Source organism: Tinamus guttatus, unplaced genomic scaffold (genome assembly GCF_059628265.1).
Source record: "Tinamus guttatus ecotype Peru unplaced genomic scaffold, ASM5962826v1 Tinamus_guttatus_pri_ptg000070l, whole genome shotgun sequence".
NCBI lineage: Eukaryota > Metazoa > Chordata > Aves > Tinamiformes > Tinamidae > Tinamus > Tinamus guttatus.
Window position 1 is genome coordinate 2368699 of NW_028288604.1, and position 22448 is coordinate 2391146.

The window sequence follows — 22448 nt, forward strand, 5'->3', positions numbered from 1 at the left end:
TTTTTCTGTGTAAGTTGATGATGTAAAAACTGAGTAGTACATGCATCTTCAAAGCACTGTCACTGTCTGTGGTTGATAACTTTGGTAAGAATACTGCGAAACAGAAAATGCCTCAGGTCCCAGAACACAAAAACAGTAGTCATAATGAATCAAAAGAGTCCATATATAAAACAGTGTTTTTTGTTTTTAGACATCACCCCCACCTCTCCTTGCTCAAAAATGAGATTATTACTTCTTTTGTGCATCTAACTTGTCTTTGAGCCATTTTACTTTACACAAATAATATTGTGCAAGACACATCGGGGAGGCTAAGTTTTGCAATAGTATATGGATAAGAATAATCATAAAATATACAAGAGGTCAGATGTTAAAGCAGGGAGACGCAAGCCTCGGTCTATGTTTTCCCAGGTAAGCATCACAACCACAGGATTACTGGTTATGAACCTGCTGTTTCCCTTTGATCTGAATTGGAAAATCTCTCCTGATTAAAAAAAAAAAAAAAAGGCCATTTGCAATGGGATAATTCTATATCGACACATTGGCAACTTCCACAAAAACAAGTTTAATAAAAGTTTTACTGACCACCTCTAGTAATGATCATTTCAGAGAAATGGTGTAAAAACCTCCCACAAACCAACCTAAAAATTCCTTCAGCAATCATTATATTTTGAGTTGAAAAGGGGCTTAAAAGGACAGGGTGCCAGAACAGAAGCACAGAGAGATGTGAGATCACTGAAGGAGGCTATGCAGAAGAGTGGGTGAAATAGGGACTGCAATGCAGAGAACAAGGATGTTTGCAATGAAAAGAGGATGGGGAAAGGGATTCTCACATTAGAAAGGATAACCTATAGGCTATAGTGCCTGTGGGGAGATATGATAAACTGACTGAAGCTAAGCTGGTCACACATGAAATTTCTCTGCTTTGCCTTGTAGATTGGCTATACGGATAGCAGCTGAAGATTTGTTAATAAAAATTATGGGGAAGGAGGTCCAGAACTACGGAAACTTATAAAAAGGAACACTGAACCTTAGAAACGAGGTCTTTTGCTGCCTTTTTTTTTTTTTTTTTTTTTGGTATTCTTTTGTACATTGTGCTGGCTTTTAAAGAATTGCTTTCTGATTTTTAAAATATATGTATCAATAATTAGAATCTGTTTCAGTACTTCTCTATTTGTTCTTATACCAAAACCTATGAAATTTCATTATTTATTTATATGGTAGTGCACGAGTGTCCTCCAAAGTGCGTTTTAGGTGCCTGTTAAAATATACAATTTATCGGATTTTAACACAGTGCTTCCAAAGCTCTTTAAGGCAAAAAAAAAAAAAAAAAGAAAAAAGAAAAAAAAAAGAAAGAAAAAAAAGGAACTATAATTCTTTCTCTTAGATTTCCAATATGTAGAATACCACAAGCAGGAAAATAAAACATGACAGATAGACTTCTATAAAGCCTCGTCAGAGATCCGTGAGGTAAAGAAAAGTTGTCTCTATCTTCCTAGTGACAAGCATAATTCATCCAGAACATCTACTAGCAGCATAACAACTTTCAAAGAGAGGTTCTGCAGGAGTTAGCACCTGAAGTAAATGCTGAAATTATCTGTTCAAATGTTATTCATTAAAATGAATAAATTGGAGATCTTATTTAAAAAGCTACACTTCAATATATTTATACGGCAAAGAGTGGTATTTGGTGACAGGCTCCCACTCCCCCATCCCCCAAATCCTGCCTGATTTTTGTTCTAGAATTAACTGAATAAGGTAATCAAATTCTTCACTAAATTTTGAACTTTTTTTCCCCTCAAAACCTGCCTTTTTAAATGATATTAGAATGCATTTAAGAATCATTCCATTATTTTCTGATAAATGTATAAAGCTGGACTAATAATATCACAGGTTTGATGAGGTTTCCATGGCTACCTTGCTCCACAAAATTAAAGAAGGATCAAATGTTAATCTCCCTGATAAAGACACACCCCTAAAATTACCACCTATTTTAGTTTATTACAGTAGGATGTTTAATATGGAAACCTGATTAACCTGATGAACACGCTGAGTATTTTTCCACATACAAAAAATAACAGGGATCTCAAAATTGCTAATTCACACTAATGACCAAATATCCTCTACTGAGTTAGTAAAACAGACAGGTAGTGATTAAAGCACAAAATAAAACACAATCAAATCAAACTTTAAGTGTACTTTTTGCATTTAAGTTGTTTGCAGTTAATTTAAATTTTACACAGTGTACCACTGTGTCTGTTACCATGGCACTTAAGACACCAGATACTATGTAAAGCTTTGATATTATAAAATATCTCATTGCAATGGTGATTTTTTTGTGCTCAATAATAGCATCCTCTTGGACACCTTTTGGAAAGAAATCAGAGTGGTAATACTAAAAGTCACCTTTCAGGGTTCAGAGATCAATATTATAAATTTATTATTAATGTGCATACTTTTTATTTTTATGCGAAATGTGAACGTAATCTACAGATCACTGCTTCAGACCACCATAAGCAGTTATTACAGATGTTTTCCACATATAGCGAGTAGAAAGCCTTTCCTGCGTGACATTTGCCTCAAGCCACGCTGCGTGGCTGTGTACACACTGTTTGTACACAGAGGGATACGGGCTACACGTGAGCTCTGCAGGTAGCAGCTCTCACCTAGAATCTCACTCATGGACGAGCCCCACAGCTTCTGACTTAAATGCAACCCAAACAACGCTCCGCTCTGTCCAGTTAAAACATCCCAGGTCACCCTCCACATCATTCCCACGCAAGTATCGGAGGTGAAAACTCAACAAAGCAGTTTCCTGGTACAGAATTCCCGTGGGCTCTACTGAAAGATACAGACGACACAAAGCCTTTTACCTGACTGGATTCTGTTCCAGCAACACTGAGATCTTGAATGGATCTGCGCCTCTGCTGTCCGTTTCCTGCTGGGAAAACAAAACAAAACAAACCCGTGAGATCTATTCAGAGTAAACTAAGGGTGCTACTGTGGCAGAGGAGCTTGGAATTTGTACAAATCCACAGAGAGAAAGTGAGAGAGGGGGAGAGAGAGAGACAGCTGCAGAATTTTAACTCAAAACGTGCTGGCCTGTCAACAAAAAGTATCGCCTAATACAACCCCCACTCCTACCACATGAATAGCTCCTGCACTCTGCTCCACCATCTTCTGTCACATGTATTTGACCAGGCTTAGTACTTGGGGCAGGAGCTGATGACGACATCTATTTCAAGTGCGTTACGTTATGGGGATTTCTAAAAGCTAGACTGCTACGATAACGCGCTGCCAGCTCTAACCTGTCGCTCTTCGGCGTGCTTAAGAAACACAGCAAGGGCTTCTCGCTGCGCTAAGCCCCCGCCTACTAAAACTAAGAAGCAAAAGCGCTTGCTTCTGGTCAAAGGGAAAGCTCTTTGTCCTCTGCATAGGAAGAAAAATACGAACAAAACAGAAAGTCCTATTCTCATGCTCTAAAAAAGTGTGAAAAGGAGCTAAACCACATCTTGCTATCAGCTCCTGAGCACAATGCCGTAATCTTTTCCTCTTCTCCTCCCACCTGTTCGCAATTATCCACTAGTGACAGCCAGAGAGAACAGCTTAAATTGCCGCACTGACACTCAAAGGCATTTCCAGGAAACTGAGTCTCCTTAAAAATAAAGCAGATTATGCAATAGAATCTCCCCAAGCACTTTGATTTTTATTGCTGGGATTGTTTATATTGTCTCTTGAGAGCAGGTCAGCTGTTCAAAAGGAAACACCAAAACGCCCTGAGTAACAGCTGACAATGCTCAAAATTCTTGGTCTTAGATCTGCATTACGTAACTTTTCTACTAGTGGGTAGCATTCGAAACACGTACTACAGCAGTTGCACCCCTAGCCCCCACAGCAACTCAGCAAGCAGCACAGCTTGCTCGGCAGTGTCCTCTAACAGGCTTCTAGCTTTTCAACGTCTTAGATATTTCTTTTCTTCAGCATCATCCCAGCATTACTGCACAGCCCTTCTTAATAGAAGTTTTGATTCACAGCAATTGCTACAAAGATGTAAAACTAACTGCTTAATATTAATGCATACGTTTTTAAGGAAACATATTTTGAATTCTAAGTATCAGTTATTATTGCCTATAGGAACGCATTATCGCAAAGCAGCAATACAAAATTTGGTGCCACTTTACCACTTTGTCAAGACATTTGATACTCTAAAATCTCTAGAAATTACTATGAAAAACAAATACATCACAAAACTGAGAAAGATTCTAGACTGGGAATATATTCTTGGTTCTGGGTATAAGTGAATTTGAATTGCAGCTTCTCTGTGGCCTTGAGGTTTTGCTTCCTAAATTCAGAGAACACAGATACTTACCTAAGCAACAATAACTATATTGCATTAAATACTTATGAAGACGTGAGAGTATGTATGAAGGACAAGGACACAGCAAAATTTTTGAATATGCCCATTTTAGCTACCTGACCATTTAAAAACACCATCATACATTAGACAATTATATATTATAGATAATTCATCCAACTGCTATAGATCATCGCAATACTCAAGATATGGATGATCCACCCATGATTGACACAACAATTATGTGCACATTTCATTCAACAACACCATTCTAAAATTAGCCCAGCTGAAATAAGCTTGCAAAAATATCTGAAATTCTCATTTCAGATTAGCAACATTTGTGAATTTAAAGAACCCAGCACATGTGTTGCTGAAGTATTAGATCATGGTTGCCAAAAATTTAAAATAATCAGGGTGGGGTGCAAGAAAGTAAAGAAAATGCTTTGGGGGAAGAAGGAGGGGCCAAAGCCATTGTGCTCTAATAAATGAATATCTTTAAATGAAAAATATTCAAATTAGTAGCATGAGATAAGAGCAAGCTCTACTAGGCAATGCCATTTGAGTTAGTGTAATTACTGCAGACATCTGGCAAATAGCTTAGACAAAGCAGAAACAGACTACAAATCAACAAATACTTATTGCTCCAGATTCAAGAATTAATTTTGATTGAAAAATATACTATACAATATGAAACCTTTATTTGAAATTATTATTCCAACATCTCTATGCTTTATGTTATTTTAAACTTATTCTTACCTCTACATCAATTTAAAATTTAATTTTCCTCTTTGTAAGAGTCATACATAAATGCCACCCCCCTGTCTGTAACAGTAGGCAATATACAGATGTACTATGTCAGGATTTCAACAGTTCATAGGGCTTTAAGATTACAAATCAACAGGCATCCAATTACACATAAAGAGAGTTTTGAATGCCTGATCACCATCTAAAGACACAGAAAAACTTCAATTCAATGCAGCTCTAAAAAAGGCTAAAATGAACTGAAAAAAAAACCTGTTGCAATACTTTTTTAAAAAAGATATTCTGAAACAGTAATATATCCTATGAAATCATACGTCATTTACGGTTCAAACGCTTACTGTAACATAGGTTTAGAAGCTCCAAATTCTTAAGAGTAGTGGCGAGGTCCTGCTTTCAGCCTTTCTCAAAGTGCCTATCTTGCGGGCAAGAAGTACAATTACTGGAACGCCCAAGCTATGTTCTCTTTAACGACACATGAAGATACAATGAATGTGAAGAGAGAGAGAGAAAAAGAAAAAAAAAAAAGCTAAGGACAGGAGGCAGGTGGAGAGGAGAATGGAGGAAAAGAGCCTCAGAGGAAACTCATTCATTACCATACCTAGGAGTCAAAAATCAAGAGAAATAATAAGACAGGGTTTTATAGTAGTTTTAATGCTGCAAAGCATTGTTGATAAGAAAAATATTTGAAGGTATACGTTCCCTTCAACTATCTTCCTCCATTTTATTTTCCTTATCCTTTCTGCACTTTCCCTTTTTTTGACCTCCAGCTTTTCCTTTTCTCACAAGGAAATTACCATCTTCCTTCCTGCATTACTCTTATTGTGCTCCCCAGCTTACTCCCTCTTAGCTGCTTCAAGATTCTCACACTAGTTTTTCCCCCAGAGCATCACGAACGTACTTCCTTGTCTCAGAAACAAGAAGCTGCTTTCACAAACATAGACACTGCTTGTGCTTCTCTCATGAAAACAATAATACATTGTTTGCATCCTTGAGGCAAAGCACAAGCTTCTCTCTCACTCCCCTCTTTTTAGATTTTAGGCTTCCTATTTGTTGGACCTAGATCATGTTCTCCCTTTCTTTTCCATGCACACCACTCTCAAGTCCCTCCCCCTTAGTTACTACCCTTTTTGGGCATCTGTTAGAATCAAACCTCACTTAGACTGGAGCATCATGAGTGAATATAATAGTGTCAGAAGACAAAAAGACAACATTTTAAATAAATCACAAAATTGAAGACATTGATCTTGATTCTGGAAGAATGAAGTGATCTGAGGACACAGGATGGGATTTCTGTCTTACACCAGTTTTGAAAGCATCCAGAAAAATTACAGACTGAAGCATCCATGATTCCTATACACCTTCTAAAGATACCCAGCAAAATAGCTCTGTCTTGCATAATCATTTATGTAGTGTCAACACTATAAAAATCCTACAACCCTGTGTGACACAAAGTTTTAAATGAAGAGATTACAGACACAAATGCATGAGATGAATAATGTTGCCAGTGGGAAAAATAAATAAATAAATAAACCCTTTACCTCCAGGCACCCTTGCCAGATGCTGCTCACCTGGTTTGCATCCAAAGAGCATACTACATATCTTTATTGATCATATTACAAACTATACATTTTTTTTCTTTAAACATATAGCTATTTAAGCTTTTGGTGATGCCTAGGTTTTCATATTTATCTATAAGATAAAATTTTGGAGTCTATTATGTATGCTATAAAGGGGCAGTACACTTGGCTACCTGTTCGCACTTTACAACCACAGAGAGATCACTGACCAAACTGGTAAACTAGAAAGGAATTTGCTGATCCATTTTTTAATTTTTAAGTTTTGTATACCAGTCTCAAAACACAGCATCACAAATTAAAGAAAGTTCAGTTCATGCTTATTTGAAAAACTATTTAGAAAGAACAGCCAATGTATACTGAAAAAACTACTTTTGCAAACAGATTATTTTGAGATGAGAAAAATGTACTTCCTGCAACCTAAAGGGCCTAAGCAGCGGATGGAAGGAGGCAGCCAGGGCAGCACAGGGCAGGGAACGCTGGCAGATGCGGCACTCGCATTTCCAAAATAGCCCTGCCCGGAGCAGCTGACTCCCGGGAGCGCCCGCGCTGCCCTGCGCCCCCACGGAACGGAGCGGAGCGGAGCAGGGGCAGCTGCTCTGCCCTGTGCTCCGCAGAGGCTGCTCCGGGGCCGGCGGTGACGCGCCGAGGAGCCGGCGCGGCAGGGAAGCGGGTACCGTGGCGGGAGCTGCTCCGGGTCCTGGTCTGGGGGCCAGGAGCGCAATTAGGAAGGGGGAAGCGCGTTAAAGGGCAGGGACTGAAGGCTGCGCTAAGGCAGCAGGGAAAAGAATGAAGTGAGAAGCAAGGACATGATATTAAGAGCAAGAAGCTTTTGAGAAACACAGGGCTATCTTGCCACACAGATATTCACTTCCCTTTCATATAAAAATTAAGCTCTACTTTATGAATAGGAAAGTTTTTTTTTTTGGCCCTGTGATTTGTACTGGGAAGCTGTTCTGACAGCTTTTTACAGCCCAGACAACTTACATTTTTATCCCTTAGTGCCAATACTGTTTTTTACCTTAAGTGCCTCTCTCACTAGTCTTTATCTGCAGATTCATTTATAGAAAAAGATTATTCATTTCTTAACTTTCACTTTGTAGGCTTAAAAAAGCCATGTTAGTTTCTTTTTTCGCATTCTCCATACCATCCAAGAAGAGTTTCTTGCTGTTAATTCAGAGCGCGCCTATGTTTCTTTCATATGGCTCACCAGAATAGTGTGTCGTGTTCCAGATCAGACCGCCAAGCACTCAAAATAGCACTAATGCCCTTTTTATTTTATTTTTTTAAGTTTTATTTATTTTCATATCTCTCTTGGAACAAGACCTCTGGAAATGAAACCGAAAATATCACAGTTTTTTTTTTTTTTTTCAATTACATCATATGAATGACTTATTCTGCCTTGGATTCAGCTGTGTGCAGATACTATGGTCCTCTGTAATCATTTCCACTCCAGAAAGCTCTTATCTTATTGAAGGGATTGTTATTAGTCTTTCAGTGCATGACTCCGAATTTTACCCTGCTTACATGAGTTTTGAATCACAACACAGTTCATCCTACTCCAACCCCTTCTTTTTTAATAACAGCTCCTGGAAAAGCATTTGCAGCACATTTCAATAGCACTCATGTAAGGCTTACACTGCTGAAGATTAAACCTTTGAGAAAATTAATTCCTACGCCTGTTCCAATCCTATACACTCTTCTAGTTCTACGGGTTGATATTTCTCGTTTAACTATCCCAAACTCACATTAGAATTCTTATTTCATCAGGTTCAATTAATATTTAAAACTGTCCAGAAGAAGGGTAGCTAATTAAGTCCCTCTGCCTAAATGAGACAGACTTCAAAAAGGTATCAGATATGTTTGGCACAATCTATTTTGAGAAAACTACGTGGCATTAAGTTTCATTGACCTTTTTATGTTTAATTTTTCTTCTCCAAAAGTCGCAAAGTTGTTTTTGAAGCCTCGTGTACTGAAACGGGCAGACAAACAGGGTAGCAGGTGCCCAAGGAACCTCTCCTGGTGTATTCACCACGCTCCCATTCCTTCCTGACAAGGCCAAGCTTGACAGACCTCTTTGTGGCTTTGCCCCTTCTTTTCCTCACTCTCTCAGTAATTCCTACGTGTCATGGCGGGCCAGGACTGTTTGAAAAGACAGTAGAAAGCTACACTAGCGTAGCTTCTTGCTCCTTCATTAGTCTCAATGCAAAAGAGGTTTTTGTTTTCACTGAGAGTGTCTTATTTTCTTGGCAGTTACTTTTTGCCAGGTATTTTGACATTTTATGTTTTTATACATAACTTTCAATGAAGTTATTTAAAAAAAAAACCTTTTTGTGCAGCGCTGCATCTTTTGCATTCAACTTTGAAATATCAAACTCATACAAAGAGTTTTAATAGCTATTTTTTTTAATCACTGGGTAATAGAAATTTACCAAGATTTACGTATGATCAAGATTTAAACGGACGCTTCATCAGAGGACATATTTAGAGTACAGGTTCACAGTTTTTAATGGATATCCTGATTAGCAACAGATACTGTTACTGGCAGCTCCTGACTCTGACAAATCATTTTGAAGTGACTTGCATGCCACTAATAGTGCACCTATCACAGTTTGGGATTGATTATACTTATTTTTAGTCCTTGAGAAGTATGAAATGAAAGAGATAAATCCATTTTGATTGCAAAAAAGAAATGGGAAAAGATATATTCCTAATTAAATTTAGACTTAAGATTGATGAGAATTATTCATTAGAGTTCCAACTGAAATTACCGGCTATGGTGCTGATTATCCTGATTTTCTTCCTGTCAGAAGCCTGTTCTAATAATTTAAGTTTGCATTAACTTAAACACAATACTTCATGCAAACCTATTTTAGCTCTAGAAGATTTTAGTTGATTATGTAAGTTACACTGAAAATTCCTGCCCAGATCTGTGTAAGTCCATTCTTCAATAAATATAAAGTTTTGCAATAAAACACTGCATATGTACTTCTGCTGCATAGTAAGAATCTAGCATAAGAGTCATAAAGAAAAAAAAAAAAAAAAGCTTTACTTTTTAAAAGTTAGCACTAAGAGATCATGCTTCTCCTTATAGAGACATTGTGAAAAAATTTATCGGGATATTTCTAGCTCTGCCTTAGAGCAGCTGGAGCAAAAAGTATTTTCAGCAGTCTGATCATTATTCCAGCATCTTAATCAATAGACCCGTTCACCTGGTCTGCGATACCTGGTATGATGATCTCAGGGACATCCAGAATGTTGCCAAATGAAGCAGTTTTACGGTGGCCTCGTTTAGGCTTGGAATAGGCTGAAAAAATACACATATACAATACACATGCAAAACACTAAAATGGCAATAGCAAAATTACTGAATTCGTATTATTGCATTTTTTATAAATTTTGTTAAACTATCAACCATGCAGAATATGTCATGCAGAATAAACTGCATTGCCTTCCACTCATGCTTACAAAATAGTAAAGCAACTGTTAAAAAGCAAAAATGCGGAATTAGCCATCAATACAACAAAGTGTAATTAGTTATAGTTAGCAACATAAAAGTCAAACACAGAAAGCAGCATGGCAACAAAGAAGGGGAAAAATCAAATGTAGTTATCTAAACAGAGAATAAATTAAATTATTTCATATCGCCTGAATATTTAAAACAGAAATATATTCTTGATCTCCTTAAGTCACATTATACTTCCTCCTGAGTCTCAGGTATGCATTATTTTACACACAAGACTACTAGTTGGAGCTTATGTTTCCTTGAATCATCATTTCTTGTTAAGTGAAATCTAATCTGTCCCTAAATTATGCTTATTGTTCTCTTAGATTCAGTAATCAATCCTGACGTCTATTCTTTTGTTCTATTACTGATTTTTTTCATTTTTTTTGAAAGCAGGATATCACCACCAACCTTTTCATTTTCGAATGATGTTCAAGAAATATTTTATGTTTTGGAATAAAATCTAAACATTAGGGTTTTTTTCTTTATTTTTCCACTTGTTAGTTTAAGATTATATAATACCTATTTGAAGAAAAATATAAATATACCTCCTAATTATAGGGTTGCAGTAAGTTCATCTCAGACTTGCTATCTAATATTAATGTGCAGTGTGATAGGTTCTATGCTTAATCCAGAAATGGATGAAACAAGAACACTAAATAACTAACTTATTTATTCTTAACAATAGCCCAATATCACCACACCCATGATTCTTTTTTCCACATTCACAGCATATCATTCCTGTCACACAGTTGAAAAGAAAAAAAACAAAAACAAAAACAAAAAAAAACCCCACAAAACCCAAACAACTAAACCAGTGCTTTCAGCTCTTTTTTTAAAAGGCTAGATGGATTCGGTCTTATTTCCAGAAGACCACCACTGCCTTAAGTATTTTTGTTTAAATAAAACAGTATATTAAATATATGCATTTATTATAAGAAAAGGAAACCCTACAGCCATGAAAATCTTAAAAATATTCTGAAATAGCAATTACTATTCAAAACAGTCTACTTATGAAAGACAAAGCAGGAAAATTAAAAGGCTCGCACAACAGAGTCAAGGTCATCTCCACTAAAGTCAAAATCTTGCACTGACTTTCTAGTGTCGTAGTGTCTAGTGTTTCTAGTGTCTTGACATACTCAAAAATAAAAACAACATGTTGTTATCATCAGGTAAGTACACAGCTACCTTCTGTGTTAGGAAACCTTTAGAGATATTCAGAGTGAGAAGTGCTACACAGTCATCTAGTCAAATATTGACAGTACAGAAAAGAAATCTTAGAGTAAGACCTTAAAATAAAAACATTAATGTAAAAACTGTTCAGGGGAAGGTAGTATTATCTCGTGAGTATCTTCAGTATTTAGTAAAACAGGATCTTGGAGTAATTATAATACAATAATGATCAAAAAAATCAAATAGTCATAATGCAGAAGATAGCCATAATGAGATGCACGTTTCCTGATTATAGTTACTCAATTACCCTAATATTTAAGGTAGGTGGAGAAAGACCACGTGAAATAAATAAACCTGGACTAATCAAGGTAATTTTGTCTCATTATTTAAATCTGTGCTTATGTATCTTAATAAAAAGTTTCACGTGGGAAGTTTGTTTAGATTTATCAACAGTATCTTTGACGAAGAGAAGAGACAAGAAAGTGTCAGGTATACAGATTTTTATTAATTTGCTTTTCTGAAAAAAAAATAAAGATTGTTTTCACCATAAGATTATGAATTTATACTTACACATAAACTCCAATTCACTCAGAAATTCAGTATTTAGACAGACTAGTTTATGACTACCTGAAGCAAATCCAGCAACATAACTGTAGTTACGCTTTTTTAAAAAAAGAGAGGGTGAAGGAGAAGAAAAAAAAAAAAAAAAAAAAGACGGACAGAAGCACTTTGGTATTATGATAAATAAAATAACCTTCTAGTTTCTCTTTCTGAAATCCACTTCTCTCAAAATGGATTTTAAAACTTTTTAGGGAACATGCCAAATTCTAAACCCACCTTCTCATTCCAATGTATTAAAATAATCTCGAAGGAAATGTTATCTCAGTAATAACTTTGATAATAACCTTGACAGCAGAGATTAAATAATATTAATTAGATGCAAAGGCAAAAACATGTGCACTTGGAATAGGAACGATATTAAAAAAGAAACCTCTATTATTTCAGAAAGGTGAAAATCTAATTCAACAAACATAACCTCTCTGTAATCAATCTTAGAAGACCCCAATTAAATATGTGCAACCTTTGTGACAGAGGAGTGCACAACTGTTAAATAAGTCATTGTTTTCTCCACACTTAAATGAAAATAAGGAGTACATGCAAAGTCTAAGTATTTCATATGGCTAATCTTATTAATCATCTGTAACACTATTATGTTTTGCATCTTCCTTCCTTTCTTCCAGTTCTTCATTCTATCCCGCAAACACCCTTTATTTTTTACCTGTGGTGGAAGCTATTCTTGCTTCTATTTCAGACATGTCAGCACTCATCCTTTGGCTTCTCCTGAAACGAGGGCTGACTGTGGTCGCCCACGAACATCTGACAAGCTCTCCACACTGCTCCCACGAGATGGGGGTAAACTCAAACGGCCAGGATCACCCTGTTTCAACAACCACATTTTTAAAAGAAAAAATACATATTTGCAGGAGCCCCTCCATAAAGCGCTCAGTATGTAGGCTAAAATATATCTCTGTAATTTGCACTTAAAAATGACAGCATTTAAATTTGTATTTAAATTTACAATAGCTAAAATGTTTTCATATTATTGGTGCACAGAACCAAGTATTTTGCAACTTTCAAAAGAATCTAACTTTACCAAGACTGAATTGAGCAGACTGATGCCAGTGTTGGCACAAGATTATCTTTCTAGCGTTCTATCCCAGATGAAATACAACCTTTAGTATTTTCGTAATTCCCATAAATGCTTAATCCTTTCATGTGTCACTATTACTTTGGTGCTAATATAAATAAAGGAGTTTCAATATAAATGTTAGTTTTAAACTAAGGAATACTTTTAAATTAAATGAAGTGCTTAGGGTTTCATAGATATCTTAGTAGAGCTGTATATTTTCTGAATCATTCAGCATTTTCCTTGTCTTTTTGTGTTCTTTACTGACTTAAATTTTATACTACTTTTGAAAAAAGACACACTAGTATTTTATTAAGTTCAGTATCTTTAAAGCATTTCTTGAGGGAGCATCATTAACTTATGTTGGTGACCAACTCAACTTACCATTAATTTAAGTTAATGAACAAACTTATTCTGAGAATCACCTCTATATTCCCAGGTAGGGTCCAAGACTACCTGTCTTATTCTTGTAACAGCTAGAGCAAGTGGTTATCCGGAAAATAATTTTTCTTTTTGATTTACCACTGCCCAATGTGCAATTTTCGTATTAAAAAAGCTGAAGTGTACAATACTGCCTTGCTGCTTTGAGCTCCTTCCTGACTCATGTTATTCCTCATGTTTCTCTGCTTTTCAGAAGTTGTTTCACTCTGTTCTCATTTCATTATGGACATTGCTGTAACTGCAGCTACCACCTAGAAGCAAGTTCTGGTTACTACTACTGACAAAATAAGTATTATTACTTTTCTCTATAGCAAGAATACGAGATAGAGGAATCCAGTTTGTGTTCTACTTGTGTCTATGTTACAAGCAAAATATCCTCCTTGTTGCAATCCTTTATAAAAATGGACTGTGAACAAGCAAAATCTTATGTCTCTATAGACCATCAGGATATGCAAAAAAACACTCAATACATTTAGAAACTATACATTTAAAAAGGCTGCTAAATTGAAAAACAAACTAAAATAGATATCTAACAATCACAGCAATAACATCATTTCTTCAGCTAAAACCTACTTCATTATTATGGTTCAAAAATTCATGATTTGCTTACCGGCTGCTTAGCTGTATTTTTCATCTGCTGTGCCAATTTTGATTCTAAACGCTTAATAGTGTCATTAGTAGAAGTTCCTTGAAAGTCGCTTGGTTCTATGTTAGCATCACTCTTGTTACTTGTGTTTGTGGAAGTGATGTCCATGAATGAACCTAGAGATCAGCAACATAGAAAAACATTTAAGAAACTGCCTTTTCACTATAAATACCAAGTGTATTGTTTACTGGTGTCTACTCAGAAGCCTAATTTTGTTTTAAAGTAGTTAAAAAAAAAAAAAAAGTCATGCTGCAAGATTTGCTTAGATCCGTTAGTAAAATATAAAAGGGAAAAAAAGCCAGAATATCCTACTAAGCATTTGGATGACATTTTGAACTCCACGTTTAGCTTTTTCTGAAACTGTTGTGGTAGATGCTACATTAACAACACAACCCAGTCACTTCACTCACAAGTAACAATAAGGTTAATCATTAACTGTGCTTTAGAATAACAACGGAAACAAGTGCCTGAAAGTAACAGCCAATATATATTGGTAATTTAAAAAGATAAATCACATCTTAAAAATCATGTGCCGAAGAGTGGAGAACAAGAGAACAAGAGAGTTCCACACTCTCCACAAGAGTGGAGAACAAATTTAAATACAAAGTAAAGCCAATATATTGCTACAACTGAAAAGATTTTGTATTGCAATTTGCAAGTTCAAGTTACTTTAAGTTGCAAACCAGGCTTTATGCTGAATAACAGGAATTTGGAGAAAAACAAACAACAACAACAAACAAGCAGTGGAAGGTGAAGACGTTTCAGCTGAAAACTAATAAAGGATGAAAACCAGTCGACAAATTGAGAACATAAACGATCTTTATTTCCTATTATATTTTTTTTTCTGTGGGCAAGACTACTTGAAAACCTACCCTAGGTTTTTTTCCATTCAGCTTTCTGTGAACTAGAAGCAGTTTTGTACTTAGTAGATATTAGTATACTTATCTCAGCTTAACATAAAACAACTTCAAATTTAAATTGTGGAGATCAGAACCGAAAACAGCTACAGTTTCTAAAACAGTTAAAAAAAAAAAAACAGAAACAAACAAAAAAAACATTTCCTGAACATTCCACATGAGTAAAAATATCAAATGCTAGCAAACTTAATGAAAAAAAGGGAAACCTTGGACCTTTTCTGAGATAGCCCTTAACTACATGTTAATTCTCATTCATGGCGACTCCAGCAGAACTATTTGGATGAAAACATTGAACATGATGTGGTGTAAGATATTAACAAAATACTGGACTTTGATAATGTCTAAAATTTTGGAAAGGTTAGCTTTCCCAATTCAAGTTCAAAATCAAGCTAAGACTGGGCTTTATGACCCACCTTTATCATTTCATGTTCTTTTTCTCTCATTTATGCAAGCCTACCTGTACTGGTGGCAGAATTGCTTTGGCCTTCATCTGAATACTGGCAAGGATACTGCAGAGGTTCATCAGCTCCTGGAAAGTACTGTGGGAAAAAAACACAATGCTTTAATTAAAAAAAAAAAAAGTTTTTAATTTTTTAAATAGTAATTTATAAAAATAATCTATAATTAACTCCCCCAAAAGAGAAATGCAACTATTTTAAGAAATATATTAAAAAAACGTATGGTTTTTATTAATTTTTCCATATTTGTTACAAATGAAACATTATGGCACGATAGCTCTTTTTCAGTCTGGTTCTGTAAGGATATTTCTAAGAAACCCTGCACTGGTGATAATCAGACTGAAATCACTTCCATGATACCATCTGTGTCTTACCCAGTATTAATGTAATATGTATAGGACAATGAATATTCCATAATATTTAATATTACGAAAACATATTGGATTGATAAGATATTGAAGGACATCACTGCAAATGAATAAACTTAAGATAAGAAATTCAACTTGTCATTCTTTCAAAAGCTTTCTGGATTAGAAAAAAATGTGAATACTACACCTGTGGTGCTCACAAAGTTTTGTTTACGCAGTATCATTTTCTACTTTTAGATTATTTAATAAAGTAGTAATTCCTACTCCCCCCCACCGCCCCAAAAAAGGGTGTTGAAATAACTGACATATGAAAAAATACTGCTGTTCACAAAAGTATTTCAGACCTAGAGAGCATCTGTTCACTTTGCAGTGTTCAAAAAACAGGAACTATGCATATTCTGGCCTTCAAAGAAGCAGTCAAAAATCCAGGAAATGGCTAAGTGACACACTAGAGGAGAGCTCTGTAATAATCAAAATTTTGCTGGTCCAACCAGCAATGGTTTGATCTAGCACAGGTCCCATAGGCAGAGGAGTGGAATTAATCCTCTTCTCTGCCACTGTACTTCATATCTTTTTAAGGCCTTGACTACAAATTCTGCTTTAATTTGCATCTGAAAAACAAAAAGTGTGAGTAAAACACTGGAAAAAAAAAAGCCTACCTTCCATAATGTAACTGTTTAAAAAAAGGATTAGGATACTTAAGCAATTTTTTTACCCGCATTAAATGTGTCATTATTTTGACAATTTCCTCCATGGATGGTCGTTGTGAAGGATCCTTGGACCAACAACGGGTCATTAAACTCTCAATCGGTTTAGGTAAGTTTTTGATCAGTGGTGGCCGAGTACCTAGAAGTGAAGTTAGAAAAACTCCTTAATTCGCTTAGTGGACCATAAGAAGGATGACAATGACAGACCTTTTTCTGATATTTTGTTAAATAAGTACAGAAAAACATATAGCTAATTGTAGTCTGAGGAACTGGCCTGCACTTAACTGCATCTCAAAGAAAAGCACACCCCAACACACCCACCCTGACAAAATAGTCCCTTTGCTTACACTATGTTCACGTTGCAGTTACATACAAGCACGTAGAACAACAACTTTTGTTCTTTTTTAAAAATGACAAACTTATTTTGGTAGTGGTTTGAATAAATTAACTGAGATGTACTGCAATTCTAATTACAATAGCTAATTAAAACATTACCACTTTCTAGAGAGTAAAGGTCTAATCAAAGTTAGGAAGGAAGCAGTAGTCAGTCTTTGATTCCTAGTACTGTACTTACAAGGAAAAAAATATATGTATTTCTGAGGCTGTTTCTGGTCTTAGGAACTGCCTTAAAGTACTAAAAGGACCTATTTTGGGCCGTTTTCTCATGGCCTAAGACAGAATTAATATATGCATGTTTTCAATTTTATATATTTTATTCAAATATTTTACATACTATTCAGCTGTTTCTTTGTTCAAGTTTCTACTTTTTTATCATTTCAACAACAAATGCTACCTATAAACACTCAGTTGCGTTTCATAGAATCACAGAATGGTTGAGATATGAAGGGACCTCTAGAGATCATCTAGTCCAACTAGCCCAACACCCCTGCTCAAACAGGGACACCTACAGCACGTGGCACAGGGTCACGTCCAACTGGGATTTGAAGATTTCCAGAGAAGGAGATTCCACAACCTCTCTGGGCAGCCTGTTCCAGTGCTCTGTCACCCTCACAGTAAAGAAGTTCTTTAACACAAGAGATGTAAAGACATAGGGTACAGAAAATAGCAAGCATTTAAAACATGCTGGCCATAAAAAGTAAGACCCCAAGTAAAAGCGCCACACAAGTTTCAAGTAAGATGAAGCATGATAAAAATCTAGTGATGCAAAAAAGTATTTACTTAAGCAGCTCAGAGCATTTAGCAAATTTATGGGTGAAACACACAATTTAAGGGGAGTAATATATTTTCAACTCACCATTGTGAACCGCCCACATTATGCGGAAAGCTGGACCACCGATCTCATCAAAAGGTTTCCTACGGGTGATTACCTCCCAGAGAATAATACCCCAACTGAAAACATCACATTTTTCACTGTAATTGCTACCTGGAAAAAAGCCATCACTGTAAATTGTTTCTTTTTTATACAACACATTAAAAAGAAGTACAGTTTCTGTTGATAAATAGTTCTATATGCTTCCTTCCACCTCATGCTAGTTCAATTGAGAGAGAAAAAAAGTTTTCTGAAGTTTGATCTATGCTAACCTAAGTCTGAAATTATTTGTCGGCATGACAGTTAACAACGTTTCTCTCTGGAAATCATCCTTTCCACTTGGTGTCTTCCCAAACATGATCTATTAAGTTTCAAAACTCTCTTGTATTGAGGACTTACTGATGAGACTTGTTGCCTTCCAATATTCTCCTCAAACTCACTTCTTCGATGGTAGCCCCAATACACTAGCCAATATCACCTCTATCACATCTAGCACTGTTTATTAATTACAAGTTTCTAGCAGTCAGCAAGTTTCAGGTGAACAAATCAATAGATTTCCCAGTTCTTCACCACCTTATTTTCCTCCTTACTTATTATAGTTGCTCTTTTTGTCATATTCATTACTTATTTCAAGCTCTTTTATCATAAATTAAATGTTCCTAAGTATCCTGTAAAATATGCAGACATCATATTTAGATGATATTAAAATAAAGAATAAAAATGTTCAGAGACTGAAAGAGAAGAATTTGTGCTCTATAATGATAACTCGTGCAAGCACTGAAAAGAAATGTGAATGATCAGGGACATGACAATGAAGTTCAAGAATACAAATGCTATGGATTTATTCATCTGTCTTCAGGCACTAAACAAAAATGGCATAAAATGTCTGAGAGATTTTTTGGTAATACGTAATCAGAAAGCATCACGAAGATAAATCATTTCATAAGTGGTGGAACTGCTGAAGCCTTGTTTGATGTGGATATCCACCCCACAACACAGCACTGCACCAGGCTCCCCTCTTGCCACGCTCTCCTGCCCCTGTCCCTGTCAGACCAGGCCGTGTGTTCTTGGCGCAGCTGCCTGCAAGCCAAATAGAACAGGCTACAGCAGGAATCTGAAGCCTCTATCAGTACAGGCACTAATTGGGACTTCTCCCAGCTGCTGATTTTACAAAACATCACAATGTAGCATCTCCAAGACCCCTTACACCTCTCAAATCCGCTGAACACCGCCTAAGGAGTTCAAAAGCTGCTCAACGGGGACAACAACCCCAGCTTTGTCTGTCAGTGTTCGCAGGGATGCTGGAAACAAAGGTAGTGATCAAAGTCAAAGGCAGATTGCTGAGGACGGCAAAGCAGTGTCCTCCCATGCAGCCAGAGTACTGCTGGCTCCATTTTCACCCTTTGCTGCTACCAGCCGTGGCAAAGGGGGCCCAGCAGGAGGGCTGACACTGCCGCTGCTGCGCAGCGGAGCACTGCGCCGCTCGTGCTCCCTCCCTGAGGCCCGTGCCCCCGGCGACAACAAGACAAGGAAGCAACAGCTTTTTCCCTTGTTCCTGCCACCACTGCCACGTGAAGATCTGCTGAGGTGACTTTTCAGAGGACAGAGCCTGCGCAGCAGCAAACAACTGCCTGGCCCCACTGAAGGTGCAAGTGGCACAGAGCGGGGGGCAGACGTGCGGCCTACGACAGGGAAGTGATGTTGTTCTGCTTGGGAAAGGAAATGCAGCCTTTTAAAGACTTTTTTAAAATGGGATTTCTGAGATTAAAGTACCGGCCCCTCAGTTAACCCTAATCTAAATGACATGATTTTGATTATTTCATCTGTAAAAGGCTTCAGGTGCTATAATATTTAAAACCTCAGGAAAATCTTTATGTTAGGGCAATTATTTCAATTAACACTCTAAGTCTGCCCTCTACCTCAGAGAAATTTCTCATCCCTTCATTATTCATCTAAAAATCTTAGTGAGTACTAAAACAGAATTAAAATATTAACATTTACTCCATTGTTTATATCTGATGCAGTAGTATATGCTAACAAGTTCTTAAAAATTTAGACATTTGACTTTAAAATTTTAAGTGATTAATGACTGTTTCAAGATGAATTTGATATGCTGTGGCATAGAAATTACTAGATGTCTTGTATTTGTTACTTATATAAAGGTTACCAACAGTAAATATTTTTAGAAACAAAGTACAAAACTTTAAAACTAAGGCTTTTGCTGTCAACAAAAAATAAATTTGAAATAAAAGATTTATAATATTCTGCCTTTTTGAATTTGTATATGAGATTATATGAAATTATGATAGATGCCATAAATCCCTATTACAATACACTTTCAATTTATTTCATAATCTGCCTTAGATGGGGATTCGTCACTCAAAACATCTGTCTTTAACACAGACTCATTATTTCTAAAAGGAAAACAAACAAACAAAGAAGGCCCTCAATTACAGAATTGAATTTAAATGTAAGCAAGCGTTAGAATCTGCCTTGGTGGTCCTCTAAGCAGTCTGCGTGAGAACTGCGTACCTTCAAAACGAAGGCTCCAAAAAACGTAGTTTTAGTACAGGCATGTGATTTACTGCTCCTCTCTGGGTAAGGACAGAAACGAAAAGAGGCTGCTTGGATACAGAATCTGGGAAAACACTGCTAATGTTTAGCACTTGCAAAATGTTGCAACAGGACTCCTGTTTCCTAAAGCAGAGAGATGGTTTCTCCAATCCCCCTGCTACTCACAATGATAAACTTAAAAGTCCTGACTGGTTAAAATGTGTCTAATTTGCAGTTTAATGACAACTGGATTATTTCCCAAATAATCACACAGCAATTTTACCTAATTACTAAATGCCATTAGTCTTCTCCAGCTATATTCCAAGAAATGGTTTGCTCTCCTACTCAACTAAATTAATTGTTAATAACGATAATAATGAGTTCCTTACTATGTGCAAAAAGAAGTACATGAAACCTCAAGGGACAAGGAAAAGCTATGAAGGAGACAAGCAAAAAAAAAAAAAAAAAAAAAAAGCAGATCTGGCTAGAGTTATAACAAAGTGGGGGATTGAAAATGAAGGCAATTATGTTCGATTTAGAGATGCTAACAGGGAAATTCTAAAGATAAAAGCCGAACAGAGTATGGAGTGAAAGTAATGACAGCATATTTCAATGTCAGAAGAGTTTGGGATTACTTAAGAATCTCAGAGGCAGCGCAGTAAGTAGACTTCGGCTGCTTTTTAGTTGTCTATGGTTATAGAATGAGAAGGAACAGCAGTTTAAAGGTACCACTTATGTAAACCTTAAAACCAACAAATACTGGCTCCACATCTTCAAGCAGTTAGCTGTTTAATGTTAAGATGATATAGTCTGTTTGGAGCTGCTCTTTGAAATTCTCTATAATTACTTGCCAATTTATGAGCATACAGAAGCCATTGTCACTGACTTTTAAATGAAATTTAGACTCCTGCCAAGACTTTATTTCACCTCTTCAAACTTTAATAAGCTGATTTTGACATAAAGTGTATGTAAATTAAGCTCTTTTTTTTCTTATATGACATTCTTTTTCAAAGTTACATCCCTAAAAGGACGCATAATATTGACATTGTAAATTGCTCTGTTACCTTCAAAAACTTCAGGTGCCATCCAAGCAGCACTTCCCTTGTTGTTGGTCATGTGTGTTTGAATATCACAGGCTGTACCAAAATCACAGATTTTCAGAACTGTCCCCCCAGCTACTAAGAGCAAGCTGTCAAGAAAACAAACAAACCAAAAAAAGAAATCAAGATTGTGGGATGAAACAGTCTGGTAATAAGCCACTGAAATTTTATTACAATTATCACCTTAATATCTTTGAAATTCAAGAGAGTTTGCTTCTCAGTATTTAGTCTTATAACTTCATAAAATAAAAAAAAGTCACTGGTACTTCCTCTGAGCATGTGAAATAGTAAAATAATTACATATATTTATATATTATAACTAATATTTGTACATTATATATTTTAAATATATGTGGGCATGGTATTCCACCAGGCACATATTGACAAAAATCAATCTCTCAGATGACAGAGATCAAAACCTAACAACTGCGATAATTTTACTGAAAGAAGAATCATTAGGACTCCCATTAATGTCAGTCCATGTAATTATTTTTTTAAATGAAAGAATTCAAAGTTACATGCCAAATCTTAACTGGGAAAATGAGAAAGAATTAGGGGCTCAAGGTGCAGTTTCACTTTATAACTTTTATCTGGTGCAACTGCAGACTGCCACAAAAAGGGAATGATGATGCTGATCTCCAAGCCTGTTTCCTCTTTATAGGAAACAATTCCATATTAGACACCCTCTTCCAAGATGCAGGTCAGGAACAGGACGTTTTTCCCATTTAACAGAAGGTAATGGCATAGTCTGTGTCCGGTACCATTCATCATTATTCTGTAACTGAAGTCTCAAATGCACAGCTTTCATTTAAAATACACCATATCAAATAAAGTTAGTACCACCTAAAGGTATTTTTTTCCAATTTTTTTTTATTAATTTAATACACACCACCACAAAAATTAAATTGCAACAAGAAGCTAAATGCTAGTTATAAA

The 22448-nt window shown here is 36.1% G+C and overlaps 1 protein-coding gene across 4 annotated transcripts in view; it reads right to left on the bottom strand.

Annotated features, from left to right (window-relative positions):
• Positions 1 to 21757, bottom strand: part of LOC104575445 (mitogen-activated protein kinase kinase kinase 7) — a 32130-nt gene extending 10373 nt beyond the window's left edge. For 2 of the 4 annotated variants that reach the window (XM_088519769.1, XM_010222786.2), the window contains exons 1-3: positions 12645 to 12803; positions 9914 to 9994; positions 2871 to 2938 (exon numbers count right to left, since the gene is read on the bottom strand). In XM_088519769.1, the coding sequence (XP_088375895.1) occupies positions 2871 to 2938; positions 9914 to 9994; positions 12645 to 12693 (198 nt within the window). In that variant the 5' untranslated portion in view covers positions 12694 to 12803. Of the gene's footprint in view, positions 1 to 2870; positions 2939 to 9913; positions 9995 to 12644; positions 12804 to 14103; positions 14256 to 15513; positions 15596 to 16597; positions 16729 to 17844; positions 17974 to 21476 lie in introns of those variants that run through there. The other 2 variants (XR_015913095.1, XM_088519768.1) reach the window with 2 other exon arrangements.
• Between the last annotated feature and the right edge of the window lie 691 nt (positions 21758 to 22448).